Here is a 19116-nt window from a genome sequence, read left to right as displayed (position 1 = left end):
CTCTGACATATGCCAATCACTCTGCAAACCTGTAAACATTCCTTTGGTGGGCACATTTATTAAATCAAACTATACAAATATAGCCAATTTAATGCTGTTAATCTTTGCTTATTGATGTAACCCCGTGCTAAATTTAGAACTGGCCTGAAAGACTGGTAAGATCAGATTCCTCAGAGAGTCTGTTTAAAAAGTTCAGAGTTGGTGTTTATTTTAAGACCCAATGTTGGACAAGTTGATGGCGATGCATTGGTCGGGTATCCAGCTCTCCTCTTTAGAAATACCTAAAAATCTTGCAGGAAGGGTTCTTGGTAGCTTCAGACAGAGAGAAAATGACTATATGAAGAGTTAGAAAAAAATACGACATACCGGTACTTTTAAAATCTGGGGTGTGGGGTGGGGGCACTTGTGAATATTTGAGCTGGATTTATATTCCACAAGAAGTCAAGAAATCTGCTCTTTCCTACATAGTTGCAAGATGTTTTTTTCAACATGAACCTTTTATACTCTATGAGAATCTGCATCGCAGATAGGACTCTAGGAAGTTCTTCCTCTTCCCCACACTGCCAAAATTGAGTTTTTCCAATCTAGGTATCCAGTTTTCTGTCCATGTACTAACTTTTGCTTCCCTTTCCGTGATCAGACATTTATTGTCAAGACATGTTGTTTGGCATTTGCAAATTTGTCATGAAGAGACCACCACTGTTTCTGACAGGCCATACAATAACAAGCCATTGTAGCGACTATGGCCCTATGCTGCCCGCGAGAGGTATACTTTCATACGACCAACACAGTCGTAGAGAGCCACCTGTGTTTCCACACTTTCTCCTCTGTGTACAAAAAATTATAATCTCCTTCCACAAATTCTTCACCATTTTGACTATCTTTATAGGCTGACTATTTTTAACAACATGGGTAGCAGCTCCTCAGCGAAACAGTTGAAGCAAAATGATACCGTTGCATTTCACCCACTTTTCAACTTAACCATACCCTTAACAATGTTATTTCTTGTCACACAATAACTGACCTATAAATGGTGAATGGACTACTTTTATTAGCGACTTTCTATCTTATCGAGAAACTCAATGCGCTTTACACTACAATCTGTGCCCTCGTTTACCCATTCATGCAGCACTCTACTATATATTTACAAAGGCTGATCAGTGCTTTGGATCACATTCATACACCAATGGGACACACATCAAAGGCAATGAGGGGTTCAGTGTCTTACCCAGGGACACTTCAGCATGTGACTACTGGTGGAATTGAACCCCCAACTCTTGCATTGGAAGACAACTGCTCTAACCTCTCAGCCACAGCTGCCCCTCTGTGAGAGAAAACGTTTTGCCTAGTTGATGTGTCAAGAACGGACTATCCGAGCTCGGAGAACAAAATGACACAACTTTTGTCATGCAACAACTATACGTCAGCATGAATACCGGTAGTTATTGTTTTTCTTTTCTCAGAGTATGAATTCAGCTTTAATGCCTGACTACCCACATGGCCGCATTCCCTTTATGGCCTGTTTGGAGACACCTGTTCAAGAACTGTATGTTTCAGTCAAACACAGCTGATCCTTGGGCTTCTTTCCACCACATTTTAGATGTATGATCAGCATATATATATATATTTTTTTTCATTTAGCCTTTATTTATCCAGGTTAGTCTCATTGAGCCACGAGAACTCATTTTCAAGAGAGACCTGTTTAGGGAGCACATGGTGGGGTTAAGGGCCTTGCTCATGGGCCCAGAGTGGAGCGAATGAGGGTGGGGGCAAGTGTGGGTGTTTCACCTACCCCACCCACAATTTTTGATGTTGTCGGGGCCGGGGCGTGAACCAACGATCTTCGGATCACAAGCCCACCTCTCTAACCTCTGCGCCACCACTCCCCATATAAGAAATCAGAGTAATTCTAAAGTGTGGTCACATGCTGGTTGTGGGCTAAATCTGAACACTTAAACAGGACTTTCCTGCTCTTTGAGTGAACATTGTTTGTCCAACAATAAGTGGATACCATTCGCTCATGCCTCTCCTTATAGGTTGTGAAGGAGTGTGTTTGTCTATGGTGGGGCAAGTGATCTCTGTTGTTGTAGCAGTGACCTCTTTGGCCTGCCAGATTGTGGCTGCTGAACTGAGAAGAAATGTATCAAACACTCCAACACAGAGCTGATGGAAGACTGGGTTACTCTAACTTGTGAGAATGTGTCAGCTGTATGGTATTACCAAAGACAGTAACTACTCTGACCTTCATATGGGTGTCCAAGAAGAAATGGAAAAGTTTAAATCTATCAAGTTGTCCATGCTTTGTAACCCAATTCTGTCTGATAAAAAAAAAGAACATCACACTGGTCAAGTTTTTGTACTGCTTTTTCTAACTTCATGCTGTAAGTCCCAGGTTCCAGTAATAAGAGAACTTCTTGATCCTTTGATCCACTCAGGAGGTATTAAGTCATCAACACAGTGTGACAGACACACTATAGCACTTGTTTCTAATGTGTGGTGTTAAATTACAGGTTGCTGGTGGAAAATCATCAGATATGTTCATGTGGCTATGCAGAAGAGGCATGATGAATGTGTCAGTTGTGTGTGAATAAGTAAATTTGTATCCCCAACTGCAGCTGTCACTAATGAAAGCATGTTTTCCTTCATAAAGAGCTGAGGTCCACTGGCACAGCCCATCACTTTGCCTACCTCCTGAATGCATCCGACTACCGTATCCTGCGTATGGATGAGGACCATGATCGCATGTACATTGGCAGCAAGGACCATATCCTATCCCTAGACCTTCATGATATCAACAACAGCCCACATATTGTAAGACTTTTCTCAAGCTACACCCCCTCTCCCTATGATTTCATAACCAAAACATGGGATTATAATCTGAGGTAAACTTGATGCATTTACTTCAACAATCATAGTAGCTTCCTCCAGGCCAAAATATTATGTTAAAGTGTTCAAGCAGCAGTGTACTTATTTTGTTCTCAGGTGTTTTTTTGTTGAATAGCAACTTCTTAGTTTTGAGTCTGTTGAATCACTGTAACTTGGTTATGGTAGTTCCAACAGAACCAATAGTACTCTTGATGGGTGACTATTTTTCAGTTTTAATCCCAAAAAATCCAATGAAATGCACCAATGTATAATGTATTAAAATGTAGCAATGAATTGTCCTCTGTTTGCCTCTTTCAGATCCATTGGCCAGTGTCTGAACGAAGAAAGATGGAATGCCTCGTGAGTGGAAAAGATGCCAGTGTAAGTACACGTCAAGACTGCGCTTATATTCTCAGTAGGGTCAGTTATATACCTTCAGTGATTCCAGAGCCAAAAAAATAAAAGTAAAGTTTTTATGGATCACATCAAAACTAGACAATTCCCTCAGTTATGCCTTTTGGTTTAAAAGTAGAGAACCTGCTTGAATAAGAGCCACCTGTAGGTTTCAGACCTGCTCTATTATAAAACTGTTCCCTCCTGTCTAGCCAAGCCGACATGAATGAATTGGAGCAGGGGAAAAAAAAGTCTCCCCAACTTCCTGTCTTGCAGCAATTGTTGCCTGACTGTTTGTTAGCTATATCGCTCAAATAAATATTTAGAAGCATATCCTTTTTAGCAGTTTTTTTTTTTTTTTTGTTATTCACACATCTGCAGGTGGTTACCCAATAAAACGAAGCTCAGTCCTTTATTATCTTTATTATCTCAGTTATTTGGAATTTTAAGGCTGTTTAATTTACTCCAGTTTTTGTTTTTTCAGGAGGAGTGTGCAAATTTTATCCGTCTGATCGAACCGTGGAACCGAACTCATCTGTATGTCTGTGGGACCGGAGCTTACAATCCAGTCTGCACCTTTGTCAATCGTGGCCGCAAACCTCAGGTTAGAAAAAAAGACCCACATAACGCAGAGACCAAGAAGGTGATCCTCAGCAGATGTAAAGAGCTTTCACCACCTGCATCATTATTGGCACGGCTTGCCTACCCACGTTTACCCTCCATCCACCTCACATTAGCCTCACTTTATGATGGTTTTCCTCCATCATTAAACCTGCTGTTGGTACCATATGTCCCCATAGTGCAAAGCAACCAGAACACCAGCCTCCAACACACAGCTGCTGTCCCCAGTGAGCAGTTAAAGCTCCACTGTTTAGTCTCAAATTTTAATGGGTCCTCTTAAATTCCCTAAATCAAGTCAAGCTTAATTACTTTGCCACATTTCCCTTTAACACCTCAGTCTTCTTTAAATATCACACTTGTTTCCTAATGATGATCAGGGGACTTTTACAAAAGAGTGGTAAATAAAACATTAATATCCTATTTCTGTTTTCGCTCAAGATCACGGAGAGCTTGCGAAGGTAAACATGGCTCACATAATACCCTCATTACTCACAGTTCCTCTTGAACCTTCGTTAATGAAGGGCTTCCATCCAGTCGCTCACCTATCCATCCACCCCTTCACGCCTTCATCCAGGCCACCCTCCAGACTCTACCAAATGAAACGTTGGGTAATTGGAAGTGGGAGCTCCCACTATGGGGTGCAAGTGGAATGTTCCAGTTCTAGTGCATTAATGGCATTGGCTGTCATTTTCTCTGTAACTCTAAACAGACAAGTTCAAGTCATAGCACAACCTTTTTAACCATATGTCAAAAATAGCCATCAAAACCTTGCATTCATTTCATCATAAACATATTCAAACTGATTGATTACACTAGTACAGTGTAAGTTCAGAAATGTGCTGGGTTGTGGGTTTTATAAACTGTAATAGCTAAATGTTTTGCAGAGACAGAAGATTTCAGGGCTTTAGTATGTTGCATACTTCGAGAGCCCTAAGTGACTTAACTGCAGGAGAGACGACTATTGTTGTCTTTTTCACCATCTGGACAAATATAGTTTCACACATTCTCTGCATAGTCTTGCAGATGCAATATGTCATGTTTTTGCTCTTTGCTCCAGCCCATGCCTTTGATGTTTTCTTTGAAAAGCTTCTCATTTGTCTTATAAATAGAAGAGGCTCGAACAATTTTCAGCAGAGTCAGGAAGTGGATCCTGTCCAATCAGGAGCGTAACATCTAGACTGTATTGCTGTTTCCTGTTTTAGACGTCCATGTATCTGCTGATGGCCCAGGCCAGAGGAAGGGCTAGCCGCGCAGCCGAACCCAGCGCGGTCCACGAAACACTTGGACTGAAGGTGCGATGTGGGGTTCCTTATGCACCACAGCCCAGAGTTCTGCCCAGGCTTGTGGTCCCCAGCAGCATGCTCTCATTCTTTTGTGTCTGAGCACAGTTTGTCCATGCTAACGTTAACAGGACCATCGTTCGTTCATCTCTGTAACATTTGGCATGCACCTTCTTTAGTTTGTGTGCAATCTCAGAGAACTGTGTGATTTTTATATGCATTTAATTTAGTCATTTTACGTCCATGTTTAATTCATTCATGTTTCCTTTGTGTGAGCCTTATCATCAGACCACCCTGTCTCACTCATCACTGCTGCTTTATATTTGTGCTAAATGCCAAGTTTTGCATGAGTGCATGCTTATCATGTGGAATGTGTTAATCAATTATTTGCCAAAAAAAAAAAATCACAAAGCCCATAATTAATTAAGTAGTCTTTTACCACATTTCACTGCATGACATTTATTTTTTATTTGGCTTATATTTCATTTTAAACCATGAACAATAGATATTTTAGTCATTCATCCGTTCATTTATTATTTGAGTCAACGTAGCCATCAGTTCTTCACCCCACAGAGCCCTACTCAGCATCTGACCCACTCCCACAGAAGGGTATGTTAGCCCAGAGCAAACACCCGCCATTTATAGCCAACTGTGTAGTTAAGGAAATGAAAAAGCAACATACTTGAACATGTCTTTACTTGAAACAGTTTAGAAACATGTAAAATAACATTTAAATTTCTCTATATTGTAGCTTTTATGAAGGTTCATTTTTACAGCAGGTTTGAAAAAACACATTTAGAGCATATTTTTCCTTCGGTACTCATAAATGTGACTTTTGAACATACACGTCACTGTCTGGCATAGCTTTAAGTGAGCTGCCAGCACCTTCTTGTTTGCTCAAGTTGTGATTTTAATTAAAGATGAGTGTGGGGGGGGCTGCAAAGGAGTGTGTATGAGACAGTGAGGTATGTTTGGCAAAGTGCCATTGTTTGTTCCTTGCTTTAGTGCTGATGGACAGTGACAAAGATGGCTCCATTTCTGTCTCCATGGGGAGTGAAAAATGATTATTGGACTTGCTCCGGTCTGTGAGGCTTGGCTACAGGACATGTCATCACATGCCACTGCTTCATTTTTCCTCACGCTCATGCGCAATTCCTGCCAATCAACCCTCCATGCTTGTGTGCTAGGATGCCACAAGCAGTGAGCATCAGTCATCCAGCCTCCATCTTTGGCTTGTTTTTGCTCTGCTGGATTACAGGTGACAGCAGCCAGCCTGCACGCCCATCGGCACCGAGAAGCTGAAAGATATTTAGCTTGAAGCTTATTATTCCAAGAGACACAGCGCATGACAACTGGAGTAGGCTGGCATGAAGAGTGATTAAGAATTCCTTTCTTTCTCCGCATGTATTTTTCTGTAAGAGCATATTATTATAGTACTACACCCCCGATCAGACCCTAAAGGTCCCACAGGTGTCAAAGGCACCACATTTGCTCCCAGCATTTCCCCACACAAGGAAATCACAGTGACAGGACGAGGAGTGCTGAATTTATTGCCATCTTCATGTGTGCATGCATTTTTCCATTTCAGGAAGAAATCTTTCATTTGGAGCCTGGAAAAGTGGAATCTGGGAAGGGAAAGTGTTCCTACGACCCGAAGCTCAACAGCGTGTCCACTTTGATTAGTGAGTATATTGTCGTATATTTCTAAGATTGCGTTTTCATGAACTCTCGTTTTTCTCCACATAGATGGAAGTAATCTACAGCTGTTTTTTGCTAGCTAATAATTTTTAGTGACAATATTATTTATTGTTAGGCGAAAAAAATAAAACACCTTTCTTCCCATCAGGAAATTTTAATTTGAGTTGTGACTCGAGTTGTGTGAATATAAAATTGAACTTCTTGTTGAGGTTTATTACAATTGTTATAATTTGGGAATTTAAAGGCACTTTTGTACTGCAGAAAGCTTCAACCTGGCAACTTGTCATATGACAGTAAGTTTATCTACAAAGAGGAGGCCAGCTTGTAAACAAAAATGCTGAAAGGGCACCTTGATCTTTGAGAACTGATGCTAGGGAGTCTGGAGTCAGAATGGATCAACTTCTCCCAAAGTCTAAAATCATGTGGGCTATTGATGATTCTAAATTCTAAATCAAGACATTTGCATGTCGGTCTCTGTGTAGTCCTGTGGTGGACTAATGACCTGTCCAGAATGTAATTAATTTGTTCATTCATTCAACCTTTATTTAGACAGGTAAATCCCATTGAGCCTCGATTTACCTCATACCTGAAGCTGGCCGGTGATTGGCACTAGGCCTGTCACGATAAATTTTGCTGGGCGATAATTGTCTCAGAAATTATTGCAATAAACGATAATATTGTTTGAAATTTAACAATAATTATAATTATTGCCAAATTTAAGAAGAAATGTTGGTAATTTTTTTTTTTGTGTAATAAATGTTTTTGACAACTGGATGGCAGTACTGTTTGAACTGAATGATGGATAGCGAGGGAGCGAGCAGCATGTCTCTTTACGAAAAATGGGAGGGAGGCCCCTTGACGTGACATGAGCTGTCTCTCATTCCTGTTTTTCAGTTCTCAAAATGGCAGACGCTCGGTGTGGTTTGAGCTCTTTAGCATAGCATTTTTCACATAAAGCTTTTAATAAAAAATCAGTAAACAAGTTCTCAGCTTCTTTTTGCTGAGAAAAACAACTTTTTACACAAAGGCACAGGTTTCAACTGTGAATTTTGGAGCTTTGACGAGACAGAGTTTTTTTCCCCGAGGTTAGCCTGTTAGCTTAGCTCGCAGCTTAGCTTCTCAGTTTAGCTGCTTTTAATGATCCAAAAACGCGATTTTGGACGGTTAAAACAGATTTTAATGAGAAAAGAGAAAGGGAGGGGTCAGTGAAGAGCACCGGAGTTGAGCCATTTGTCTTCCAGTGTCAGTAGAAAGAAACACGAAGAAGCGATAAAGCCGATAAATGAAAATGATGTTGATAATTTTAATTTATCATGCGATCATCTGATTTATTGTTTATCACGACAGGCCTAGTTGGCACCAGCTGCTAACGAGCCTGACCAGGATAGGAAATAAATGGATGGATAGATTCAGCAGTTTGTAAACAAAACACTATGAACACCATACATTTTGAATTATTATTATTATTATTATTATTTTTGTTATTTAGGAATTAAAATTGCCATTTTCTTAGACCTAAGTGGAGAGTGGTTTAAATCATAAACTGAAAGACTTTTGGTCAGTGGACAGAAAATATGATATAATTATTTTTATTCAGCATTAAGCCAAAGCCTCAGTAATGTTATAATAAAGTTCAGTCAGTGAGCTGTATCCTGTCTTGTAACAAGACATTTGAAGCTTGTGTCCTCTATCCTTTCACACAAGGTCTTTTGGTCAGACTCGGGCCACACAGATGCCACCAGTGAAAGGTGATCTTCTCTCTGCGGGTTGACGCAGCATGTGTAAATCACTGCCATAGCTTTCCCACATTAGCGCAATGCCAGCTGACCAGTATGGAACCAGTACTGTCATCTAAGATGGATTTACCTCCCCCTTTCATCAGTTAGCATCATATAGGGACACTGTTGTTTGTGTTGATAAGGATTAAGAAGCTTGTTCTACAACAGAAGATTTACCATTGACCACCAACTGTTCGGCTCCCCACTACATTAGACATCCAACCATCCACGGACATTTTAATGATGTCTCATCAATCTCCCCATTGCACTGCTGGGGACCATGACATTGAATATAATGGTGGTGGAACAGTGTTTCTTGTTTCTGCTGTTTCCATACTCAAAGAGTCACACCTGCTTTTCAGAGGGGCCAACAGAGCAGCTGGAAGACCAACACTTTCACCCCCTGAAACGACCAGGCGGTCGTGTATGACTGTCATGACGCAAATGATGATGTGTTCAAGATTTATATGCTTTTTAAAGTGTGTCTGAAGTGTTTTCGGAAAGGCTAATTTCTGTTGGTATTTTTTTAAACAAGCTTAGTAATTAAAATTGTGTTCTGGCCCTTGGAATAACTTGTAACGAGTTTTCACAATAGCTCATGTTTTAACAGCTGCTTTTGGTGGAACAAAAAAAGTACGATGGTTAAAAAATTGTTTATGACATTAAAACAATGCTTTGTGCCAAGGGTGGTGCTGGAATAATGTGAGCGTCAAGGAATTTGACTAAACTGGACAGTTTTCTTTCCCTCTCAGATGGAGAACTGTATGCTGGGGTCTATGTTGACTTCATGGGAACCGACTCGGCTATTTTCCGAACTTTGGGAACAAAGACTGCTATGCGAACAGATCAGTACAACTCCAGATGGTTGAACGGTAACACTACTCTTTACTTGCATTCAGTTTTTCCCTCTTACTTCTTCTTGAACAACTCAAACCAGACTGAATGTGCAGTATAGTTAAAATATCTTCAGTTCATTGCATACATTTAGAAACGATCAGTTGAATATTTCAACCAGATGTTTCCCATATTCTTCCTGCACTTAAACATCTCAACATTTCTTCTCTCATCAGACCCCACCTTCATTCATGTGCACCTTATTCCGGACAGTGCAGAGAGAAATGATGACAAGCTGTATTTTTTCTTCCGGGAGAAGTCCTCGGAGATGGGCCAGACCCCCGTGACCCAGTCCCGGATAGGACGTATCTGCCTGGTGTGTATATAGCGAGGCGTGTTTTTACTTTGTTTAATGAAAAGAAAACCTAAAGCATCTGTATGGAAAAGCTGGAATCTCCTGAGGCAAGTCACCCACTGCGCTGCAGTATTTACAAGCTTCGAGGTAGTATTTGGCTAATGCTAACATGCTGGAATCCATGTCATTAACTTTCCTGTCTACAATGCACCCTTGTGTCTGCAAGATTGCTCTTTGACCTCTGACCCCGTGATCTTCTGGCCTCTTCTTCTCTGCTTGTCCTGCAATACTTGGAGCTCTAAGTTTACACAACAAGAGAAAAATAACTTCTTTTTAAAATTAAACTGATTGCTCATGTGCATCAGAAACAAAAATCAAACTGAGCCAGAAAAATGAATAAAACTAATGTTTCCAGAAAGCTTGAAGGCTCAATTGTTTGCTCTGTTTGTGTTTATACAGACGTGTGTGTTTGTGTGCTTCTCCTTAAGGGTTGTATTCTTGCATGAGAGCAACACTGAAGATATTGGAACGAGTCTGAGTGAGAAAATGTGGCGTGCGTCTGCTCATCTCAGCTGTTCACTGTTGTATTTATTTAAGGGGGGCTCCGGCGCTGACCCAGCACACAAACACTCATCCCCGCCTCCCAGTAGGCTTTGCCGCCACTCTCCAGAGACTCGATCCTTTCATTCTTCCTTCGCCACACATCTGGATACTCTTACTGTCGTTTCTTACACTCCGCACACTATTGAAAATATACAACATAATTAAAACTAAAATTATGAAAAAAATTTACTTCCCAAATGCACGAAAAAAGCCTGTGACTATTGTTTCAAAGAAAATGTGCTCATTTATCATAAGACAACTTTTCAGAAGACAGAGGGAATGCAGAAGCACACACTGGCTGCAGGTTGTCCTTGATGATAAACCACAGATGGACGTCTAAATGGGAGGGAACAGTTATCAGCTTTATCCCTACCCCCATTGAGCTTTCGTGCTTTGCAAACCAAAATGCACAATAAAAGTGTGCATGTTTGTGTGAGAGGTTCAAGGAACTTGCAGAAAACATTTCTGTGAAATAGTAAGTAAGTAATGGACATAAAGACCAGGACAATATATCATAAATCATCACTTTAAAACTTTTTTATGTTGCAAAACCACCTTTTCACATGGTGACTGTTTTGGCTCTGTTACTACCTCAATGTGCGGCATGAAGCCACATCAGGAGTGGGTTGGCTACAAATCTCGTTCCCATTTAGAATCACACTGAAGTGGCCAGAAGCCCTTGCTTGTAGTGTTTTGTGAAAGAGCCTTCAAAGTTGGTTTGTTTCCCTAAGACAGCACTCAAGCGGATATAACTGATGAAAAAACGGTTGTGTTCTTAACACCCTGTCAAACAGAATGACGATGGGGGTCACTGCTGTTTGGTCAACAAGTGGAGCACCTTCCTGAAGGCGAGGCTCATCTGCTCGGTGCCCGGAGCAGACGGCATGGAAACGCACTTTGACGAGCTCCGTGAGTACCGACATCCACACCAGAATACTAAGAACCTGCTGCGGCTCCTTCCACTGTTTTCAGTTGAGGTGTAGATGTGAGGCTGCAGGGTGATGCTGCTGATGTAGTGAGGGCGGGGTGGCAAATATTGAGTTAAATAATTTAGACTTCCTTTACACTGGATGATAGCCCATGTACCATATAAACAACAGACATAACATGGTTGGTCCACGTTGGCTTTGATTATGCAAGATTGTGCTTTATCATCATGGAGTCACCGAATACAGCGCCCTGACTGGTACACTGTTCTTTTCTGTAATGCAAGTGAAACTATTAATTTATTATTTAGCCTATTTACCCTTAATCATTTATTCTATTCCCCTTTATCAATTTTATTTCATGTTACTGGTGTTGTTCAGAACAGCCAGTGTAAACCTAGTTTCAAGCTAGTACTAGTCTCTATTTATATAATGAATGTTAGATGATTCTTCTATTTCTTATATAAATTAACAGAAGTGTTAGCAACATAATGTCACTAATCTAGAAAAGTTAAATCTGGTCCTCTGGACATTCAAAAAAAACAAAACAAAGCAAATCAACAAAAAAAAAAAAAAAAATATTGATTTGCTTTGTTTTGTTTTTTTGAATGTCCAGAGGACCAGATTTAACTTTTTTAGATTTTTCTACCTGGATTATTGAGCATGCATCAGGATATAATGTCACTAAGATCTCCTACTGTGACATTTGTCTTGGCAAACCCTATATCTCCTCTTTATGCAACAAACTGGTATGACATTTGGTACTGGATGGTAAAGATAGTTACTGTCAGGCACATGCATTTTCAGTTTTCTTTCATCTAAAATATTAAGTATAGAACAGCTGACTGCAGTACCTGCTCACAGAGAGAACATCCCAGGTGTTATTTATTTATTTACTTATTTATAGGTCTTTTTTTATTCGTGTTTGTGTGTGTAAGAAGGTGATCTGATTGTAAATAAATCAGATTGCTAAACTGGACTATATGTGACTGTGAGGCTGTCAGGCTTTCCAGGGGAAGCTCTTCCTCTGTCCATCTCTACTGGTTTCATAAAGATTACCAGGCTCTGATACGTGACCCCACAGTTTTTAATACGCCCGTCAAAGGTGGGCAGATTATATAATCTCTGTCTGTAAATTCACAAACTTTCTCTTCTCATCCATAATTTTTGCTGATTGATCCTCTCAGGATTATTTTCTTCTTACGGCTGCTCCCTTCTTCAGGGGTCGCCGCAGTGAAATAACTCGCACGAGGACATGGCAATTGTTTTTATGCCAGATGTCCTTCCTGACACAACCACAGACCACGGAGCTACCACAGCCCTCTGTGTGGAGCAGAGAGCTGCTATCTAGGGTGCCCGGGGGAGCAGATGGTGGAGGTTAAGGGCCTTGCTCAAGGGCCCAGAGTGGGACAAATGAGGATGGAGGCAGGTGTGGGTGCTTCATCTATCCCACCCACATTTTTTAATGTCAGTATGGGTCAGGGTTAGGGTTAGGAGTTGAACCGGCAACCTTATGATCACAGGCTCGCCTTCTGTAACCCCTGTGCCATCTCTCCCCCAGCCATTGGTCCGCTCAAGACAATTTATCAAATCCTCATACACCTATGCATCATTACTAGGAGTGTTGCATACACTTTTCATTACCCCTGCTTCAAGATCAAGGTCAAAAATAAAGGTCAAATGTTCTACAAGGTCTGAGCCATTGCTATAGATTGCTGTGTAGACGTATAATGTGCCGTATGTGGTACTCTTGTCTTTAACTAAACACAACACTGAAAATGATCTTGTCATTACATATTAATTTTTTTTTTTAGCTCATTGATTTATTTATTTCTTGTTTGGCACCTGCTTGCAGCTCTAATGTCCCACTTTGTTTTGATCAGTGAGGTATGTTTTTTATTGATCTTAAGCCAGCAGCAAACGTGACACATTTTAAAACTGTGCAGCCAGTTCACATGAATAAAAATAAAGTGGTTCTGAGTGAAAATGGGCTGGTACTGAATTTTGCGAACAAGGATTCTGTCTTTGCAGGTTAGGTCAGTGTTGACATAGGTACAGCAGTGCCGAGTGGCTCTGAGACAGAAAGACTGCAGTGTTTGACACTAATGATTAATTGTAGGATATTGCCTAAAAAAGCCTATAAATGTGTAGTGGAACAGGCTGGTGAATGAGCAGTCATGTCATGGGGATAGTGTAAAAAATAGTACAAGCCAGACCGCAAAGTAGCCATCTCTGCCAAAAAATCTGAGAGGGTGGAAATGATTAATTTTCATGTTAATGGCTCCTCATTTACAGTCTGGATTGATTGTTTATAAAGTCACTTCACTTGCAGAGTTTTTAGGCTCTTTCACAAAACCGTTACATCAAATGTCCTCAAAGACCGGTCCATCTTTATGCTGTCTCTGAGCGTTTATAAATCACAGATGGAGTCAGCCACGTCCCTCATTAATGTGAGCTTTCAGAAATAAAGCAAGCGTCACCGAACCGAGAGGCGTGGAGCAGAACTCACTTGAAGCACGTATATTAAATGTGTGACGGACGTCTTCCTCATATTGTTTTGAAAACTTGAGAAATTAACTCATTTTAATGGTTCTTTTTGTGGTTAACAAATCTATTAAACTGCTGTGTTGCTATATGTCACCATTGATCCTTTCTCAGTAATAAATCTGTTTTACTTGTTTAATCCCACAACCGGGCAATCACACAGACATATTTCATATTTTGTCACTTCATCACGTTATTTAGCCACAAAGCCAGTTTACCTTCTTGCATGTCCATGTTTACATGGACATAAGTAATCAGATTAAATGGTCATTCAGAATAAAAATGTGTCATGTACAGGTAAACGCTCAATTCTTATTATTCTTTGTTGATTTAGCTCAATCTGAATGAATTTGTAATCAGAATGAGACGGGTGGTTTACGCCAATTCATAATCCGGTGAACGGTGTGCATGTAAACACTTAATCTGTTCATTTTTTTCCGATTGTGGAAAACTGACCTGACTGTGCATGTGTGACCTATGTCTACCTCATGTGTTTCCGCCTAGCTAGATGCTAACAATATTATGTCGGGGAAGTAAAACTGGTCGGTGAGCGACACAACATTTCTACTAGAAACTTTGAAAGAGCTCAAAATGATCTGTATTACCTGTAGATCAATCAGGGAGTGCAGTAACGTCTCCACCGTCATTAAAACCTGTCATGGATCCATTTTGGGCGCTCAGGTTTGTTTACGTTCATCCCGGAAGTAAACCGGAAGTAGAACTTCTTCTTTGGTGTTTTTTCTAAGGAGAGTTTACCACTCTGCACATGTCAGTACTTCTATTCTGAATAAAAGCTGCTGCATGTAAACACTCGTCGTGAACGGCTTGTGCCCATGTAAACAATACATTTGAATTATTTAATCTAGAAACTTTTCAATATGGTCAAAGAATTTTGCGCATGTCAAACATAGCTTCCGCTCTGTTTCTATCTGGCTTTGTGGTACAAAGGTACATCAGGGGAGGGTTGACTTGAACTCCCATTGACACCTTGGTCCATTCAGAAATCACAACAAGACAACCAGAATGTGTTTAAGTCCCAGCTTGAAGTGTTTTGATAAAAGGATCCATTTCACTACAGAGAAAACTCTTCAGGTAGTCAACAGCTGCACATTAAAAATTGGTCTTTTTTTTTTTTAAAGTAATTATTGGTAACCTTTGTAAAAGTTTATATAAAACTTGATGCAATTTTATAATTTATGTTCAATAAATCTAAAACTATTGGAAGAAAGCTGTGACTTAATCAAGTGCTGCAGTAGCTCAGTGGGCACTATCGTGGTCTCATAATGAAGAGGCTGCAGGTTTGAGCTCAAGTTTCATCAGGAAGGGCATCTGGTGTAAAATAATGGCAACCACAGAGGAAAGGTTGAGACAAAAAAAACACAACATTCAAAATCAATTGCATACATTTTTAGTTTATATATAATGTAAATGTATAATATAATTTATATTATAATAAATACAGTACACTATCAAATGCAAATATTCAATGTAAAACACACAAAATGAAGATGCTCAGAAGCTGTACGGTTTTGTAATATGTTATTTTTGAGTTTAAAGGGTTTCTATAACTTGAGACAGGTGGCATGTTGAATATGTGGCACTGCAACTAAATAATAATAAAAGAATCTGAACCCTTTCAAAGATCATTTTAAGATATTCTCAGAGTAAACTCATCAATATTTCTACAAAAACTTTTAACTGCAAATAATATACAGTACATACATACATCATATACATATACACTTTCTAAACCCTCCTACTGTATTTTCTGTTTTATCTTACATTTTTCACAACTCAACATTTTCACCGATCACAGTTTTGCAATTTCGTCAGGAGCTCGTTGTTTATTTCATGTAGATGGCCTTGTTTCTCTTAGAAGCCTTGATCTATGATTTTTCTCATAAATATCTGTCTGCAAGTCTGTTAGTGTGCACTTGTGTTCTCTTGGGTGCAAATATCTCATTTCTGCAGCACAACAGCTGTATGTCATGACAAGAGTCATGTGTTGCATGGCACCCATGGCAGCCCATTGGGTTGCGGCCACGCTAACCCATGACCGTTCCAGCGCTCTGGCTTGTGTCAGCTGTGGGAAACAACATGGTGGTGCGTGAGAGAGAACGGGTGTGAACCTGCTTGGGACTTGATAGTAAGAACAATGGACCGGCTCTTTCTGAACTGTATCCAGCTCTCCAGGGACGAGTTTGAAACTACCGACAATCCCCAGAGAACGACTGTACATCCTCACTAATGCAGACAGAACCAGAACCCAGCAGTTCAGATTCAAAGACTATCCTCACATCGTCCATGTTTCAAACTATTTGCATCTGTGACCTGACAGCTAATTTCTCATGCTGGTCTGTAAGGGGCTGTGAGCACATAAATCTTGATTGGCGCACTTGTTCTTTTCCAGTATCTGATCAGTTCATCTTCTGTTTCCACACTTTCTAAACCCTCCTACTGTATTTTCTGTTTTAACTTACATTTTTCAATACTTGATATTTTCAGCAATCATGTTTTTGCAACTGGGTCAGGAGCTCATTGTCTATTTCGTGATGACGACCCTTGTCCTGTTGCAGGCTGTGAACAAGTCCCCTAGGACTAGTATTTAGGTCAGGTAGTCAACAGCAGAAAGAATTATCACCTGTACTTGGCAGCAAACAAAGGATAAGCTAAATCAGGCAGAGTCGGTGTCAAAGCCCTGCAGGACAACTAACGCAAGTGTTTGTGATTTAAAAGCTTTACGAAGTTTATCATGCATTCCTTGTTTGGGTTAGAAAGAATGTTTTCCTATTTCTTAACGTAGCAAAAAGTTTTGAAGCAAGAAGACATTTTGTTTAGCCATCTACCACTGTTACGAAAAGTCGCTTGTTAATAAGCATCTCCTCACATATCCAACACGTTCACTTTGCTTATTATTCAAACCCACTCAATTGTTTTCTCTCACCCTGTTTCTGTTCACTGACCTAACTTCTCCGTTGTCTCTCACAGGAGATGTGTACATACAGACAACGCAGGATACAAAAAATCCTGTGATTTATGGCGTCTTCACAGTCTCTGGGTAAGGTAATCACTACCGATCCCTAATCTGCAGTTTCTACCACTCTAATTGTATGGAGAAAATAAACCTAACCAGTTTTTACATTTACCCCACAGTTCTGTGTTTAAAGGTTCAGCAGTTTGTGTGTACTCCATGGCCGACATCCGCATGGTCTTCAACGGTCCCTTTGCTCACAAGGAGGGCCCCAATTACCAGTGGGTGGCCTACACTGGGAAGATGCCCTACCCTCGACCTGGCACGGTGAGCATCACCCCACTTTCTCTTCTCTTCTCCTTAGACCTCAAACAAAAACCACCTGAACAAGATTCTAAATATCACTGCTAGACGTTAATGTGATGGTGGGGTTCGTGCTTGTGCTCAGAATGTTAATGCCTGCCCCTCTTAGTGCCCCGGAGGAACGTTTACACCCAACATGAAGTCCACAAAGGACTACCCAGATGAAGTGATTAACTTCATGAGGAATCACCCTGCCATGCACAATGCGGTGTACCCAGTGCACAAGCGCCCCCTAGTGGTTCGGACCAACGTGGACTATGAGTTCACCACCATCTCAGTGGATCAGGTGACGGCTGCAGATGGCAACTATGAAGTGCTTTTCTTGGGAACTGGTGAGTTTATAGAATATATATATATATTTTTTAAATCTTTATTTTTAAATTTTCATGTTATGTAGGGTTATTTTTACTGTTGAAGGTGTTTGAAGTGATGAACCCTTTGATCCAAGTTTACATGCTGAGTGACACTGTCAGTGGGGGGCTGAGTAATGGAGAACAAAATCTCCATGTGGATATAAATCCCATAAAATGGAGAACTTGTCTCTGATATGATTAGGGGAAAAACAGTCTTTCCATTTGTGCTCAAGTGGAAATTTAACCTATCAATCAATTTGTACTGGATTCTGCTCCCATGGAGTAAACAACAGAGGATTTGTACCTGGAAGGCAGGAGTAGATCAGGAGCAGGGAGGCGAGAACTGAAGCAGTGATGCAGGAAGGAGGGTTAGAGTTGCCATATTTATCACTTTAATCCCACACCCCGTTAAAAGCGCAATTATCTGATCAGCTTCATGTCTTTAACTTTTAATGAGGCTGCTGTACAACAGCCGTCACAGAGTTTGTTGCTCTTACAGATTGCGTATCACACCTCTTACCTCTGCCTTTTTTTTTTCATCCTTCTGAGCATTACGGGTAGGAGACTAATGGGCCTGTGTGAGATGGCAGCTGCTGTGGAGGAATGTGTGTCCTTTCAGCTGCTGTCAGAGAGTCAGAGCTATTCAGCCCTGCACAGGGGTTCAATTCAGAACGCATAATAAATCTCAGGTATCCCACTCACAGGAATGCTTTACAGAAATCAAATGGAGCAGGGAGAGGCCAGAGCATGTCTTACAGCATCCAAACAAATAGGTCAGAATTACAGGAAAAGTTTGTAACGGAGAACAGTTGTGGACGAGAAGCCAAGGTCACCGAGTGAAGTACAGTGCTGCCTGTAGATTTAGGGATTATCCTTGTTGGTGGCTGCTGAGAGAGTCAAACAAGAATCCAAGAGGCTGTTGACAGTCAGGGGATGGGGGGTGGGGAGGTTGCAGGTGTGTAGCTAATAGTTGTGTGTTGTGGTCCACAGACAAAGGGACTGTTCAGAAAATCATTGTGTTGCCTAAAGATGACCTGCAGACAGAGGAGTTGGTCCTGGAGGAGGTTGAGGTTTTCAAGGTTAGCCTATACACTTTTCCTTTTTATAAATCTTTATGTGCTTCTTTTGTTTTATAGTGTTTCTAATATTTTTTACAACACATACAACTAACTCACTGTCCTCACAATCTTTATCTTCACCCATCCAGGTCCCCACACCTATAACAACAATGAAGGTGTCATCCAAAAGAGTAAGTGTGTCTGCACGAGAGATTTTCTGAACACATTGTCACGCGAGCAGGAAATCAAACCTCTGTCCAGTTTTGAAAGGATACGAGCCACATGTGCGCAGCTGCATTGCTCTCTTGCTTCCTTCCTCATAATTCAAATCAAAGCTGCGAGTCTCAAAGACAATGGAAAGAAAAATGGAAAAGACATCAAAAGTTCAGTGTCTTCTTTCAAAGTGATTAAAATACTTGGCCGCCTCTACATGTCGGGACATCAGGCAGAGAGATAGGATTGCACGCAGCCTGT

The 19116-nt window shown here is 40.7% G+C and overlaps 1 protein-coding gene across 1 annotated transcript; it reads left to right on the top strand.

Annotated features, from left to right (window-relative positions):
* Positions 1-2640: 2640 nt before the first annotated feature.
* Positions 2641-18833, top strand: LOC119412305 (semaphorin-3F; the record flags this gene model as incomplete). Its single annotated transcript, XM_037679291.1, is given in 13 exon segments — positions 2641-2811; positions 3184-3246; positions 3743-3862; positions 5082-5171; positions 6748-6841; positions 9388-9507; positions 9706-9845; positions 11222-11336; positions 16886-16955; positions 17051-17195; positions 17341-17563; positions 18575-18663; positions 18792-18833. Coding segments are annotated over 13 exon segments (1401 nt in total), but the record flags the coding sequence as incomplete, so codon positions are not given.
* Positions 18834-19116: the final 283 nt, after the last annotated feature.

Source organism: Nematolebias whitei, chromosome 7 (assembly GCF_014905685.2).
Source record: "Nematolebias whitei isolate Nwh7 chromosome 7, NemWhi1, whole genome shotgun sequence".
Taxonomy (NCBI): Eukaryota; Metazoa; Chordata; class Actinopteri; order Cyprinodontiformes; family Rivulidae; genus Nematolebias; species Nematolebias whitei.
The sequence above is the reverse complement of the archived record's forward strand: the minus strand, read 5'-3'. Positions and strand labels throughout refer to the sequence as shown.